This window comes from Barbus barbus, assembly GCF_936440315.1.
Source record: "Barbus barbus genome assembly, chromosome: 16".
Classification (NCBI taxonomy): domain Eukaryota; kingdom Metazoa; phylum Chordata; class Actinopteri; order Cypriniformes; family Cyprinidae; genus Barbus; species Barbus barbus.
In genome coordinates, this window is record NC_136744.1 from 9,498,854 (window position 1) to 9,515,904 (window position 17,051).

Consider the following 17,051-nt stretch of genomic DNA (forward strand, 5'->3'; position numbering starts at 1 on the left):
ACCGCCAGCCGCGCTGTGTGCGTCAGGCAGTCTGAGAGATGCTCTTTTACTGGGCCTCAAAAAAACACCTCTCCTCGCTGCTTCATCTTAGGCCTCTCCCAGCTGTCAGAAACCTTTGATGTCTAACGTGATGTAGGTCTCAGCCTGTCAATCTATAGCATGAGTCAAGCTGTAGAAACTGGCAAAAATAGTGTTATGAATGCAGTTTCTGACACTGAACTCCAAAGTTTCCAAAACCTCAGTGAATTTATCATTGCTTTACAGTTTCTGAAGCTTACATAAATAATTAATTAAATTAGCACTCATAACACAGTGAAATATTATCTCAAGAATAATATAATATATCTCAAGAAAATGACATACAAGCCATATCCTATCACAATCGTGTGTTTATTATCTTTGTTCTTTGTGTGTAAAAGTGATTATCTGTGTTTGTTATGGTTCAATATGTACGAGGAAGAGCACAGGAAACGCATCACAGAATCTCTGGGGATGTGATGCATAATAAGCGGGATGTGATGCATAATAAGATTGATGTTTTTCACAACAAATCGGCTTTCCCTATGACCACGGAAGAGTAAACGCACAGATACAGCGCTGGGAAGTGCTAATGCTAATGAAATCTCCTAAATCAGTGGAAAATGAATAGAAATGATTCTGTCTGAAGAAATATGAAGTTATCATGAGTAAATATATCTACAGTATATTTATCCGTGTATATGCATCTTTGGACTATAAGCCCTTATTGACACTGTTTAGTGAATCTATGTGAGCACAAATAAACCGCTGCTGATGTGAATCAATATGAATGCGTTGTGAATTTCTATTCCAAAAATGACACATACAGATTTATTATTTTGCACTTCTGACATAAATTACTGTCACTGCAACAATATTTTATCAAAACAGTGGGCAAATGTCGAAGCTAGAGTCTTAAATCTTTCTACTGATGCACAGTTTATCCAGATCAAGTAAGAGTGTGATGATTAAACGTGCTGTTAAAGTGAAACATCATTAATCTAGGGCCGTCGCCGATCTTTGTCAGCTAAGGGGTTAATCCATAGAACACAAGGGAAATCCACACAACATAAGGACAAACAGGAACAGAAAAGGGCAAAACACGACACAGACAGTCCAGAATCCTGACACCCAGCTACTGTGATGTCTGTTAATCAAAGAAAAAAAAAGAGGAAATCAATAAATTGTTGCATTAAGGATTCATCTAAATTTAATTTAGAATTTAGTGTTTGATAACTTTATTCAATTTCTGTATATTTCCTACTTGCTTAATTAGTTATTTTTTAATCGATTGTCAACACTAATATATATATATTTCTGCATTTGATTTTTTTTCCCCCAAGTTAAAACCACCATTTTGACAAAATCTAGATTAAGCAAAATAAAGCATGTTAAATTAAGGTGACATTTACATGTTACATGTACTTACAATGGTAATAAGCAGGGGTGTGAATCGTCACTGGTTTCACGATTCAATTGCATTACGATTATCGTGTCAATGATTCAATTCGATATCACGATGCGTCACGATTATATAAAAATTTATTTTGTGCGTTTTTATTAAATTATATAAGCAGGCTACTTTTTAAAAAAAAGTAAATTATAAATTACAAATTAATAATAAATCAAAATAATTCTTAAGAACTTAACCAAATAAATCTAGCTTCAAAACATACAAGCAAATATAAAGTAATAAAGGGGGGAAAGACAATTACAAGTGATAAACAAAAAGTACTTTCAGTATCTGAGAGTGCTTTAAATATCCGAAAGGTAAGAGACAATCAGAGTTATGGGTTTATCTTTTTTTCCTTTACATTATTGCTGTTTGATTATTTCTGATGAGATCATAGAGAGTGGCAGCTTTAATAAGCTGCATTCACACTAATACACAGATCTATTTCGACATATCAGATGTTTTATCCTGTACTGAAAACATAACTGACTGTGTTTACATCAATTTCGTATCATAAAAATATTCGGAGATGCAAGTGCGTTTAACCGCAGGCGCAATCGAGCTTCAGGACAATTGTGAAAGTCTGTCAGTACGTGAGATTTGTGTATCTAATACGTACTGCATTCCAAATGGCATAAATGAAAGCATATCTAAAGTAAAACACTGAAATAATGGCTGGTGGAAGCAAACACTGTTAAGTAATGTGTTAGTGTGTGTCACAGTGCATATTCTGTGTAATGAATAGTGATTGACCGATATTGATTTTTTTTTATACCCGATACCGATACCAATTATTTGCTTGTTTATGTGCCCGATAACCGATATGCAGAACCGATATTTATTTACTGTTATAAAGTAAATAAATGACTGCATGAAGTAAGTCCATACTTCACTTTGTTTTTTCCTCCTTTCAGTCATCTTAACAAAAATGTTTTGAGAATTAGCAGTCTTTCATGCAGGGCTCTAGACTCATTCTTCCCACTAAACTCACTTTTGCAACTAACTTTCTCAGTTGGTCGCACAAGCACATAATTTGGTTGCAATTTGTTTTTTTGTTTTTTGTTTTTGCACATTTGAACATTTGATTAATCAATGCATGCTGATGAACTTTTATCATAGTTTATAGTTATATGGTAACGAAAGTGTTCAACATTCAACTCGTTCTTTTTCATCGGTATTTTTTGAGATTTAAATTTTGTGAACAGGAATTCCTTTTTTTGTGCGCTTTCACTTTCAAATTTGCGATCTTGGTGTCACATTTTACAAGAAAAGATAATTATCTGTTTTGCTTATATCTATACACCTTTCATTTTTTAAGACTAAAACAAAAGATGGATTCATTGTTATTCTTAATTAAAAAGCACAACAACAATAAAACAGTACGTTGACAATGACAAACTAGCTTACATAACATTTATCAACAAAAACGAATAAGACGAGGCATGGCACAGGACACATCACATGCTGTATTATATACCGAGTATATTACAGAATGTTTAGCAAACTCTGAGGAAGCAAATAAATATAATTTTTTTTGAATTAAGGAAAGCCTCCATAGCATAACGTGAGGTAAACAGCAAAGATAACAAGCTTCTCAAAACGAAAACACAAAGAAAAGTAAAACTAAACTGGCTGTCGCTGACAGGACTTGCATGTTTTTTCTACAAGAACACCAGCATGTTCACCTTCTCTGGTTTAAGAAGCGTTCTTTTACATTAGTTTGAAAACAAAATCCTCCGTTGCACTCCGTCCGCGACGAGGCACCTGACGCGGCGAGTATAAACCAAGCTCTACCCACGAAGCGCTCGGTCTGAAAGCACCTCTCTTCACGTGATCAGTGAAATCTGACTCCTGCTATAATGTGCTGCGGCTGGCAGCGCGCGCTGTATGAAGCAGACGCTTTGGAGTAGCGCAGACCTGGCACTCGTACAAATGCGACCACGTCAAATTTTAACTCGCAAAAAATTACCATTTTGGTCGCAGTCTAGAGCCCTGTCATGTTAAATTTAATCTTCGTATTACAACAATAAACAACATTTTATTTATAAAAAGATTTAGCAGCAACACTAATATTAGCAGTAAGCAAAATAAACGTAGATTGTCTAATGTTTTCAAATGGAGAAAATAAATAAAGGACAGGACTCATATCAACTTCATTTTTAACTAGTTTCAGTAGGTTTATAAGCTGTTTAATAGGCTAAAGAGTGAAGAATAATTCACTGGATAATGTTATTTCACGGAATAATATTCTCTGGAATATTGGAATATAGCAAGCATTGTATTTTATTGCATTTCTCAACTGGCATGCTCTAAATTATGCTGCTGACAGCGCGGTTTATCTATGCATTTACACAGAACTATAGGCTACTCAAACTGCAATCGATTGCAGAGAATTTCCATAGAGTTGTATTAATTTAGATGTTTATAAACAAAATAATGGTTATATAGTAAGTGTTAATACAATTTAGGGTGCTTCAAAAAAGTGAATCTTGTTAAAAGTTACATGCGGTGTCCGAGCTGGAGCATTTCTTGAGCATCAACCCGCTGAGTGAACTGCAATATGAAAGCGGATTCACGAGACTAATGATGAGCATATAGACAACAGAGAGAGAATTAAATTCAATGCTTTTATTTCCAACATGCAATCAATTCATGGCTGTATTATTTACGTAATTCATGCAAAGTTACGTCTTTATTTGCAGAGGACATGATGGATTATCTACATGACTCCGACTTCACGAGACTAATAGACCACAGAGAGAGAATTCAATTCAGCACTTTTATTTCCAACATGCGCTAATTCATGGCTGTGTTATTTCAGGCAAAGTTATATCTTTATAGGGACAGGGCTTGACAGAGTATCTTATTTATCATATTTCTTAGAGCCAAGTTGCATAAACTATATATCAGGCATTTATATAATACATCTAATTTGTGCATTAATGACTGTAATATTAAATAGTTTACTAACTACAGCAAATCAAGTACCTGCACGCCGTTGTTGTTGTCTCGTCTCCCCTCAGATGCGCTGCAATTGCGATCCTGCGCACAATTCTCAAAACGTCCACAAGATGGTGGTGTTTATTGGTGAATCCGATATTACAAAGCCGATATCCGATTATGGAAAAATGCTTAAATATCAGGAAAATATCAGTAAATCGATATATCGGTCGATCTCTAGTGATGAACCCACCACGGTTGTCTCTAGTGCACACACATGTGCCATATGCACATCCACTGTCAACATTAGCGCATGGTGGCCGCAAGCTGCAGGACACACACCCACCCTCCACCTTGCCCCCCGCCTCTCTCCTCATCATTAGCATTTAAAGCTACAGACACAGGAATGGTACATCCTAAGGAAAGCTCATTTTGGGACTGGCTCGTAGTGGCTGAAATTCTGCACCAAGGCTGAATTTCGGGAACGAGACTTCAGATACAGTACTAGGGACCACTTAGGCCTATATAAAAGCATCCAAAAAACAGCATGTCATGGGACCTTTAAAGGGTTAGTTCACCCAAAAATGAAAATTCTGTCATGAATTACTCACCTTCGTGTCATTCCAAACCCGTAAGACCTTTGTTGATTTTCGAAACACAAATTAAGATATTTTTGATGAAATCTGAGAGCTCTCTGGCCCTCCATAGACAGCAAGGATATTACCACGCTCATGCGCACGCTTTTGCTGTATGTAATCAGTTTTGTTTGCGTTCAGTAGACAGCGTGCGCATGCTGAACGTAAACAACGCTCATTACGTTGATTACGTTCTGGGGTACTCTCCAAAATGGTGGAAGATGGTAACTCTGAATAAATTGTTATTATTGTATTCTTTGTGCACAAAAAGTATTCTTGTAGCTTCGTAAAATTATGGTTGAACCCCTGATCTCATATGGACTATTTTACCGATGTCCTTGCTACGTTTCTGTACATTGACCGTGGTAATATCATTGCACTCTATGGAGGGTCAGAGAGCTCTCAGATTTCATCAAAAATATCTTCCGAAGATGAACGAAGGCCTTACGGGTTTGGAACAACATGAGGGTGAGTAATTAATGACAGAATTTTCATTTTTGGGTGAACTATCCCTTTAAGACATAACTGATTATGTTTCAGTGTTTCCCCTAGGTTTTCGGCTTTGGGGGGTGGTGGGATGGATTCCGTTTTTTTCAGTTTTTATTTTTCTGGATTCCTTTTTAATGGTTAAATTAAATTGTATTAATCAAAAAGCATGTCTAGCTAATTAAAATCATGAAACTTGAACAATTTAACATCAATTTATTAAAAGTTTAACAAAAATTACGTTTAGGGCCCTATGAAATGTTTTATTTTTTCCAACCTTATGTTTTATTGTGACCAAATTCTGTGTTCTGCATGTCTAATTATTTGAAAGCATAAAATCAAGTTTCATTTTTTCTTACAATAGCCCTATGTTTTTTTCCCCCTCAGAAATTCTGTTGTGTATAGCAATTTTTTAAGGCATAAAATTTTTTTATTTATCTTTTAATTAATGAAAATTAAACAAATTACATTTTTTGGAAATAAAGGGGATTTAATGTTACAAATAAAAACAATGAAGAAATATTGTATGAGTATCCCTTAAAAATAAGGTTTTAATAATTTTAGTAGTAGCCTATTACATACATTCTACTGAACAATAGTCATGTTGGCTATTTCTGCCGCAATGACTTCAAGCTAAACCAAACTTTTATTTTGACAGGTTGCCGTAAATACCTTTACCTTTCTGTGTGATATGATGATATGATGAGTATAGTTTTACTGAAATGAAACGGTCAAATGCTCATGAAGTGACTCAGAGCAGTTCTGGAGATGTTGTTCATGTAGTTATGTCCTCATTAGTGAGACGGCAGACGCTAATATCACCGGAAGCATCACACGCACTTCAGTACGAGTAGTAAACAAAATCACGCGTCCGAGTCATTCATAACACAGAGACACGCAGAATTAATACAGGTCCTTCTCAAAAAATTAGCATATTGTGATAAAGTTCATTATTTTCTGTAATGTACTGATAAACATTAGACTTTCATATATTTTAGATTCATTACAACACAACTGAAGTAGTTCAAGCCTTTTATTGTTTTAATATTGATGATTTTGGCATACAGCTCATGAAAACCCAAAATTTCAAAAAATTAGCATATCATGAAAAGGTTCTCTAAACGAGCTATTAACCTAATCATCTGAATCAACTAATTAACTCTAAACACCTGCAAAAGATTCCTGAGGCTTTTAAAAACTCCCAGCCTGGTTCATTACTCAAAACCGCAATCATGGGTAAGACTGCCGACCTGACTGCTGTCCAGAAGGCCATCATTGACACCCTCAAGCAAGAGGGTAAGACACAGAAAGAAATTTCTGAACGAATAGGCTGTTCCCAGAGTGCTGTATCAAGGCACCTCAGTGGGAAGTCTGTGGGAAGGAAAAAGTGTGGCAGAAAACGCAGCACAACGAGAAGAGGTGACCGGACCCTGAGGAAGATTGTGGAGAAGGACCGATTCCAGACCTTGGGGGACCTGTGGAAGCAGTGGACTGAGTCTGGAGTAGAAACATCCAGAGCCACTGTGTACAGGCGTGTGCAGGAAATGGGCTACAGGTGCCGCATTCCCCAGGTCAAGCCACCTTTGAACCAGAAACAGCGGCAGAAGCGCCTGACCTGGGCTACAGAGAAGCAGCACTGGACTGTTGCTCAGTGGTCCAAAGTACTTTTTTCGGATGAAAGCAAATTTTGCATGTCATTCGGAAATCAAGGTGCCAGAGTCTGGAGGAAGACTGGGGAGAGGGAAATGCCAAAATGCCTGAAGTCCAGTGTCAAGTACCCACAGTCAGTGATGCTGGTGTTGGTCCACTGTGTTTTATCAAGGGCAGGGTCAATGCAGCTAGCTATCAGGAGATTTTGGAGCACTTCATGCTTCCATCTGCTGAAAAGCTTTATGGAGATGAAGATTTCATTTTTCAGCACGACCTGGCACCTGCTCACACTGCCAAAACCACTGGTAAATGGTTTACTGACCATGGTATTACTGTGCTCAATTGGCCTGCCAACTCTCCTGACCTGAACCCCATAGAGAATCTGTGGGATATTGTGAAGAGAAAGTTGAGAAACGCAAGACCCAACACTCTGGATGAGCTTAAGGCCGCTATCGAAGCATCCTGGGCCTCCATAACACCTCAGCAGTGCCACAGGCTGATTGCCTCCATGCCACGCCGCATTGAAGCAGTCATTTCTGCAAAAGGATTCCCGACCAAGTATTGAGTGCATAACTGAACATAATTATTTGAAGGTTGCCTTTTTTTGTATTAAAAACACTTTTCTTTTATTGGTCGGATGAAATATGCTAATTTTTTGAGATAGGAATTTTGGGTTCTCATGAGCTGTATGCCAAAATCATCAATATTAAAACAATAAAAGGCTTGAACTACTTCAGTTGTGTTGTAATGAATCTAAAATATATGAAAATGTAATGTTTATCAGTACATTACAGAAAATAATGAACTTTATCACAATATGCTAATTTTTTGAGAAGGACCTGTATTTAAATAGGCTTTTTGTGGCTTAATATTTAAATACAAGTGGGAGTGTGCTCACTTGTGTGTGTGTGTGTGTGCGCATCGGGGCTAAACTCCGCTGTGTGTGATACAGAAAGCGCGACTATGTAATATAGAGACCGAAATGACATGCCGTTGTGTAAACAAGATAAATAACATAAGGCTATTTAGTTTGTTTAATAACCTGTTCTGTAGGAAAGATAACTTTAAATGACTTCTGTTGTGATCTGGCGCTATAGAGAAAATAAATACATTTAAATCAAATTAACTTGACCTTCAAGGGGGTGGGGTGTGTCGTTGAGGGGGGGGGGGGGGGCCGCCCCCCTAAAATAATGGTAGGGGAAACACTGTGTTTACTTGAATATTTAAATACTGTAATTCTGTGTAGATGTGTATATTTATCGGGATCGCATGCTGGAGGAAGCGCCTTTTATGCAAGTGCTTTGGATGTCAATAAGCGCGAGAAGCGAGCAGAGAAAATGAGCTCATCAGAAAATGTACAAATAAAGATACTTTTTAAATGTTCTATTACTATTTGGAGCATTGGGATCGCCAGACAAGTACTTAATGAACTCATGTCTGTGAAAACTTCAAATTCAACTAAAATCGACATTTTTTACTTTTCTTGCATGCAACTCAAAATTAGCCCGTGCACATTCCGACACATTTTGCCAGCATGGGTCACATTTTATAAAACCAGCAAAATTCTTACAAATACTATGTGAATATTTAATATATCTGCCATAGTTTGTAGGATTGATTGACTGTTTCTAACAGCATGTTTGCGAGTATCCCAAACTATCCTGTTGTTTACTTTGCTGTATGTGTGCTTTTATTTTTCCCAGGAGGCACAGAAGGTGAATAACCCTATGAACAGTCAGGCTGATGGCCCACCGAAAAGCCTGAATGAAAAAGATGACGTCCCAATCACCGAGGTGGGCTGGATGACCTCAGTCAAAGACTGGGCGGGGGTCATGATCTCAGCACAGACCCTTACCGGCAGAGTTCTGGTGAGACCGGCTACACACATACACCCACCGCAACATCACCAGATGCCCACATACTCTACATCCCTTCACAATCACAATCAGAGCATATAATCCTCATTTATTTTGTCATTTGTGCTACGACGCAGTTAGCACACTCTGGATGACACGTTTTTGTGTCTGTCAAGCCTAGGGGTCAAGATTATACCCAGATGATGTATGGTTGTTTTGTTAGTCTCATTAGCATGCCTCGCGCAATAAAGGGCTTTTGGGAGTGCAGTAATACTCGTGTGGGTGGCGCTCGTCATCGCAGCTGTTAGTGCTCTCACAGTGCTAGACACGGACAGATCAATTAACTATGAACAATTGAGTCAATTTACCACATAATGAAGATCATTTACTTTGGGAACGTTATGCAAATGAGAGCAGTCCTAATTTTATGACCTTCAGCAAGTTATGGACTAAATCCGTTTTGCTTTGTGGTTTTATACTCTGTTGGGTCTGCATTTCTGAAAGCTTTAACCTCATACGCCAGTAGCATGTGCTTCATTTATTGTGACTTTAATATTTTTCTTCATCTCTGCATATCATCTTTCAGGTGGGGGGTGACTGTTGTACATGACCAGATTGGGAAGCAGGGCTCTCAGTAGACCAGTCCAGTCTAGTGTTTCTCTTTTAGTGCATGACTGATTTGTAATGGGCCGTTCACACTGACATCAATTAAATCACTGATGGAAGGTCGCAGTACTGCGGTCGCCATTAGACGTTCTTACTCGACTAGTGTCTAACTGTATCAGCAGACTATGAAATTAACTTCATTAACCACAGTGGCTGGTCAATAACAGCTTGATGTGGCCAGAGATTTTTATTATTATTATTTTTTTTCATAGTAGAATATGCAATTAAACTTTAGGGAGCACCCCCTAAATAGGCTTTTCATGGAGTGTTCACAATTAAGGTGCTGTCATTTTATAGAAATTTCACTGGAAAATTACACTATGTATACTCTCCCACTTTATTTGCTTCTTATTTGGAACGCTTGATGATTATCTAATAAAAATAACAAAATATATATTACAGTGACAATAAAAAGAGAACTGAAATGGGATGCATTTCTGATTTGTTTTTGTCGGCTGCATGAACATATCAAATTATCATATCATTAGCTTTAAATATGCAACTTTGCTGGATAACAAATGCATAAAAGTTACCAACTGGATATAAACTATCATGACATTTAAACACTCGGGTATTAATTGCAGCATCTAGTCAACAAATTAATTACTGTAATGATATGAAAACACGTACAGTATAGCCACTCCAGCAACTGATACAACCCGGAAAAACTATTGTTTTTTACTTTTTTGCCAAATGACCAGTTGTTCCAGCAGTCGGTTATCAGTGCCAATTAATCTGCAAATCCAATCAGTTGGTCAACCTTTAGTTAATACACATGACCGAGTTGAACCCGTTGCTGAATGTGCATAGGAAATCTTTTACTCGCATGAAATTCCAGATCACTTGGATTCCTATTGAAATAACTGGATTTTGAATATTAAAAGTCACCTGAACAATATTAACCGTGACCATACCATGAAAAGATATGTGAATTTTGGCATAATTTAGTCTCCTTCATGTTGTTCCAAACCTCTATGACTTTATTTAAAAAAACAAAACAAAACAAAAAAAAACACAATTGAAGTCAATAGGATCCAAAGCTGTTAGTTATTGTTGGTACACTTGGTAAATATGATCAAAGAAAGCTGTGGAAATAAATCTGCATTGTTAATCCCTTTGATCTATTATTTAAACAATTCACAAAATCTAACCTTTCATTGGAGAATAAGAATTTAAAATGGGGGGATATATCATTATCATATATCATTATGAAATAAATATTTTTCTCTAATACACATTGGACACAATTAACGGCACCCTTTTATTCAATACTTTTTGAAACCTCCATTTGCCAAAATAGTATAGGATTTTTCTCCTATAATGCCTCCTATAATATATATAGAGGAGCATCTCAATAAATTAGAATATCATGAATTTTTTTTTGTTGTTGTAACATTTCATAAATTTAAACTTTCATATATTCTAGATTCACTACTTGTGAAGTAAAACATTTCAAAAGTTTTTTTGTTTTAGAATATTTATATTTGAGTTTCATTAAATGAACATCCCTACATCTTTTTATGTTCTGCAAAAGAAGAGAGGTTTAGAACGTCATAGGGGTAATAGAATTTTAGAATTTCAGAAAATAGAATTTTCATTTTTGAATGAACTATTCTTTTAAGTTCATGCAAACTGTGATCATGTCATTGACACTGAAAAAGTTGTTGGCATAAAGTTTTACTCAACTCCCATTGAATCGTGTTGCTTTATCATTGCAAATCGCTGTCAGTGTGAACATCTCTAAATTCTCAACAGTGTAGTCAGTATAGCTGCAGCATGAGTGACATTGGTGTTGGAACTTGTTATTGATTACTTCAGTAATCTGAACAGAGTTAGTGTTTATTGCTTTACTGTCCAGTTATAATCTTTAGTTCAGTTGTATTCTAGCAGGTAGAGCCAAATACTCTGGTGTGTTTGCTCAAAGCAAAGTGAAATACAAATTAAGTGGATCTTTTATTTGGACCACACAGATATGAACGAATGTTATTCCCATGGCTCCATCTAAGCTGTTAAGTTCTGTCCAAACAACTTAATGGGTTGGATGTACCAGTGGATCATATTTCCTTGCGGTGAATGATGGAAAGTGATAGTGTGGCTGGAATTCACCTCTAGACTGACGCTCAGAGACACAGTAGCAATGCATACAGTGCATACCTGTCAGTCGTACAACCAGCATTACCCTGAAACTGAGCTCTCTGTGCCCTAACGTCCTTATCTACAGATGGAGCTGTGCTTGTTTGCAGGCTTCCACATACCAGCTGGTTGTTCCACGATGTGAGTTTGGGAAGAGACTAAGTGACCGAGTGCACTCAAAGTTTATTCAGTTTAAATTGTGTGTTATGAAGTGTTTGGACTGATGTGCATGTAAAGGTGTGCTGTTTTTCCTCCTCCTGTGGCCTTCTCCTGGCCCTTCCTTTAAGAGAATGCAGTGAAGGTCTGTTGAGCAGGAGCATATTGTAATAGTGTGAGTGGGAGTGTTGTGTCAGGGCTGTGACTGTATCGTAAGTATTATACCACCGAATGAAGGTCCAGCTGGAGCGCTGCTTCACACCCGTAAATCTAATCACAATCTTTCATGGGCCAAGAGTCTCTCTGCATCCACTGCACACTTATTTCATGTCTTTACATGACGACAGTCTTTTAGTCTCATGATTTTTTTTCTTTTACTTTTCTTCAGACTTTAATCAGGTTAGACACCATATTGAATTTAACACCGATGAAAACGAGGCTGTAAGGGATAAACCTACAGTCCTTACACTGGTGCACACTGTATATAAAGTTCCTAGATCGCATAATTTTCACAACTCGCAGCTTTCAAAACGGTTTTTGTGTTCTGAAGCTTTTTTTTTTCAGAAATGAGTTTCATCGGCTAGACAGACGATATGTTTTTAAACATCAGTACAATTCATTGAAAGAACTATTACTCACAGCCTCAGGTTCATTCCTGTAAAAAAAGAATGGTAACACTTTAGAATAGGGAACACTAATTCACTATTAACTATGACTTTTCTAGGGCTGCCACTAACGACTATTTTTATTTAGATTAATCTATCAACTCATTTATCGATTAATCTAAACGATTAATTTCCCACAAAAAAATCAACAATTTTACTAAAGAATATTTTATTAAACCAAATGAAATCCACATTTCTATGAAATCCTTTTTTAAAGCAAAATTAAAGTGCAACATAGAGTGCAAGAAGCAAGTGTCCATCTCATAGTCCAAATCACTGAAATCAAAGTTCAGTATTATAGTGTAACAATGACAACATATCCACGAGTTCTAGTCCAGAGGTCCCCAACCACCGGGTCGCGACCCACTACCGGGCCGTGGAAGAATTCCTACAGTGTTGCAAGAAAGTTCGGGGGAAAATGTGTATAGATAATGATGCTCTGTTATTTATTGTGTGTAAATGATGGCTCTTATTATTCTGTATTTTCATTGTATGCTATTGATATTGTAACGTAATAAAAAACGTAATATTAATGTAATTTAAAGAAATGGTTTAATTTAGCTCAAAGGGAATAATTTATGAGTTTATAGAGATTTTAACAGAATCACTGTTACGGCGATTCACTGAACGAGGCGTATAACAAACTCTGCACTGGATATTAAAATCCAAAATATAGTGAAAACACTATTTAATAGCACAGTATCAAGATCGGCAGATTAAGACATTAACTTGTGAGCACAAAACACAAGACACTCCCCTTTCAATATAAATAAGATTTTATGTATATAAACCTAAGACATGTAAACTAATCTAACACATGAACACAAGCATTCACACATTCACACGTTGCAGAAAGAGAGAAAGTGAGGAAACGATGCGTTTAAGAGAATGGAAATGTGAAATCCAATGTGAAACAACCATCAATCACTTATTTAACCCTCGCTTTGAGTTTCTCAATGAGGCTAAAATTTATATTAAAGACACCAATTCAATTAGAACCTGGAGGTGTTACTCGCTTGCTATGCCTGTCTTAAGGGGTTTCCTTTGTGTCATCGTCGTCGTTGCAGAAAGGGGGTTCCCCGAAGTGTCTGATTGGTTGAGAGTTCAGTAGTCGTGAAGTGACGTCTTGGGAAGCCAATGGAGTTGTGGCTGGTAGAAGTTTTGAGGCGGTCACAGAGACGAGGCGTGGCGGCAAAACTTAAGCGAGTACACGAAACTCACAACGGAAAAGAATAAAAGGATGTAAAGACTAGGTCGGTTTTCTTCTCATTACAGGGCTTGACGCTTACCTTTTCCCCAAGGAGCACATGTGCTCCTAAGTCAAAAAATTTAGGAGCGCATTAAAACAATTTAGGGGCGCAATGCAAATTTTTCAAATGAGGTGTTTTAGCTTAATAAGGGGATACAAAGAGACATTTACAAGCACAATTACTTAATTTATCAGAATACAGAAAGTACACAAGGTTTTTAAATAATTTTACTTCAGACACTATTTAATAGGCTAATTATGTAATTAGTTATAATCCTATTAAACGGTGTCGGTATAAAATTTTCACAATAATCATTGAAGCTTTTGTCACGGTATATGTTTTTGTTTTTAAATCACAATATATAATTTCTAAGGGAAAAAAAGTGTTATCCTCCTAACAGGTTAAATAACTTTATTAAAGATAATTTACTAAAAGACTTTTATAAAAAATACATAAAAATATAAAGTAAACAAGTGTTTCAAGATTAGAGAGCAAAAGATTGTTCAAATGAACGAAAGAACAATAGGTAAGTAAGGTCCCATGTGTTAACATTAGTTAAAGCAGGTTAACACATTAACTAAAAATGTGCAATAGCTAATTGTTGCAGTAGTTAATATTCTTTGTTAATGTTGATTAATAAAAAATACAACTATGTTAGTTAATGTTAGCTCCATTGAATTATATTAAGACAACTTTTGATTTTATAATGTATTATTAAAAGTTGAAATTAAGATAGCATTATTAATAAATGCAGTCATTGTTTTTAGTATTCTAATTTGTTGAGATATTTGCCTAAATCATCACAATTAAAAGAACCAAAGACTTAAACTTAAACTTCAGTCTGTGTGCATTGAATTAATTTAATACACGAGTTTCACAATTTGAGTTGAATTACTGAAATAAATGAACTTTTCCACGACATTCTAATTTATTGAGATGCACCTGTAATGTGTTTTATGGATTGTCGTCCATGAAATGCGCCACTTCCGGTATTTTGCGGATTGTCGTCCATGAAATGCGCCACTTCCGGTATTTCCGGTTATTTGACGCGAGCAAAATGAAATCAACGATTTGTAAAAATCGACTAGTCGACTTAAATCAACGAATCGCGACAGCCCTAGACTTTTCCCTCAATAAAGTGCTAATTTGCTGCTCATTAATAGTTAGTAAGGTAGTTGCTAAGTTTAGGTATTGGGTAGGATTAGGGATTTAGAATAAGGTCATGTAGAATAAGGCATTAATATGTGCTTAATTAGCACTAATAAATGGCTAATATTCTAGTAATATGCATGCTAATAAGCAACTAGTTAAGAGACCCTAAAATAAAGTGTTACCAAAAAATAAGTATGGCGCTACCCCAGGGGCGTAGATTACGCGGGGGACGCGGGGGACGTGTCCCCCCCACTTTTTATAAAAAGTAAATTCGTCCCCCGCACTTTTTCATTGGACAGTTGTGTTCTCGACATGTTGAGGTTTTAATGGAGCATTGTATATAAATGCAGAATGATTTAAAATTCAAAGAGACAAGATAATTTATACATGACGTTTACGTTTCCATGGCAATCAGTCACTCAGTTTGTGACGTCGCAACATGCCCAGACTCGCGCCCGCGGTCCCGCGCTGTCTCCATCATTCATTAGAGGTCGAGATGAGATCAAAGCGGCAAGAAACTCTTCACTCCTTTTTTAGGAAGAAGTCAAGCAGCGTAAGTTGGCATGTGGGATCCGAATAGTGTTGCACAATGTTGAGTGACTCTGCCTATTGCTCTTGTTGAATAATTAGCAAGCTTTTATGTTCATTATATGGAGAAAAAAAAGCTGCCTGGACAAACATGCACTTATTTATTTTCAGTGTATTTTTCCGTAACTCTTTTGTAACGTCTTTTATTTGAACACGTAGCCTATGTATGTTATCAGAACCCTTCAGATAAGAATAAAGATAATGTTGAACTGAGATTTTACAGCGTTTGCAGCATTGTGACACTCTGCCAATTCTACATGATGTATTTCAATCAAACATGCAAGCACTGATCTGATACAGGACCGATCTTCATTTAGGGCTGCTCTGTCATTATTGCACTCATTTGACGTTTTTATGTGTTGTCAAGAATGAACAAGAAACAGTCAGCCTAGGTTTGTTAGGACAGAATTAGGACAACACACAGTGACAGGTGAGAAGAGTGGCTTTTAACACCTGGCTGTTTTTACATTGTATAAAATCTATTAATACACAAGCGTTTGTAGGATTATATATGGACCAATCATAGAAAACACATAATTATTCAAATATAGAAAAATAAAAAATAGCATTAGTATGATGAACAACTTCTCAGCTATCATTTTTAACTACAGTATCTAATTATTAGCTTACATATTGGTTGTTTATTAATACTTAAGCACATATTAATTCTGTATTCTTCATGACCATATTCTGCATCCCATAATCCTAAACTTAACAACTACAACGACTACCTTACAAGCTATTAATAAGCAGTAAATTAAGAGTTTATTGAGGCAAAAGTCATAGTTAATAGTGAATATGTGTTTATCATTCTAAAGTGTTAAAAAATAATTTAGGATACAAATGATTGGTTATTGTCCAGCAGTGTACTTAATTAGTTATTTTCTTCTGTATGTCACTATTCCCTGTATGTAGATGTTTCAAACACTGCTTTATTTGCTGTAGACAGACGCAGAAGTGAATTCACAGCTGAGAGTGAATGAGGCAGAGAGTTTCAGTGAGGCTTCAGAGGTAGAGATTATTTACAGCATTGTCTATGATAAGATATTTCTTTTAACATAGAGTAATCAGATTAATGTATAATAGAACAGAATAAAGGAGTATGTGAATGTGCAAGTATCCATTACTGTGTGCCATGTACTACATACAACACACACAAAATACAATCTGAAATATGTAAACAATAGTGCCCTTATAAGGACATCTTTGTAACTTAAACTCAAAAAGGTGCACATTAGTACCTATACCAATATGTACCGTAATGTACAACTATGAAACTTTTTGGGGTAAATAAGGTACAAAGATGTGCTTTTAAGGGTACTGTCCCAGTGACAAGCTGTTGTATTTCTTTCTTTCTTTTTCTATTTTCTATTTATATTTTATAATCATATATAATAATATAA

General features: G+C 36.3%; 1 protein-coding gene across 5 annotated transcripts in view; it reads left to right on the top strand.

Moving 5' to 3' along the window:
• Positions 1 to 17,051, top strand: part of LOC306882603 (calcium-activated potassium channel subunit alpha-1a) — a 210,135-nt gene that overhangs the window by 58,904 nt on the left and 134,180 nt on the right. For all 5 annotated transcript variants that reach the window (XM_079437328.1, XM_079437326.1, XM_079437327.1 and 2 more), the window contains exon 2: positions 8,886 to 9,050. In XM_079437328.1, coding sequence (XP_079293454.1) covers positions 8,886 to 9,050 — 165 coding nt within the window. The remainder of the gene's footprint in view (positions 1 to 8,885; positions 9,051 to 17,051) is intronic.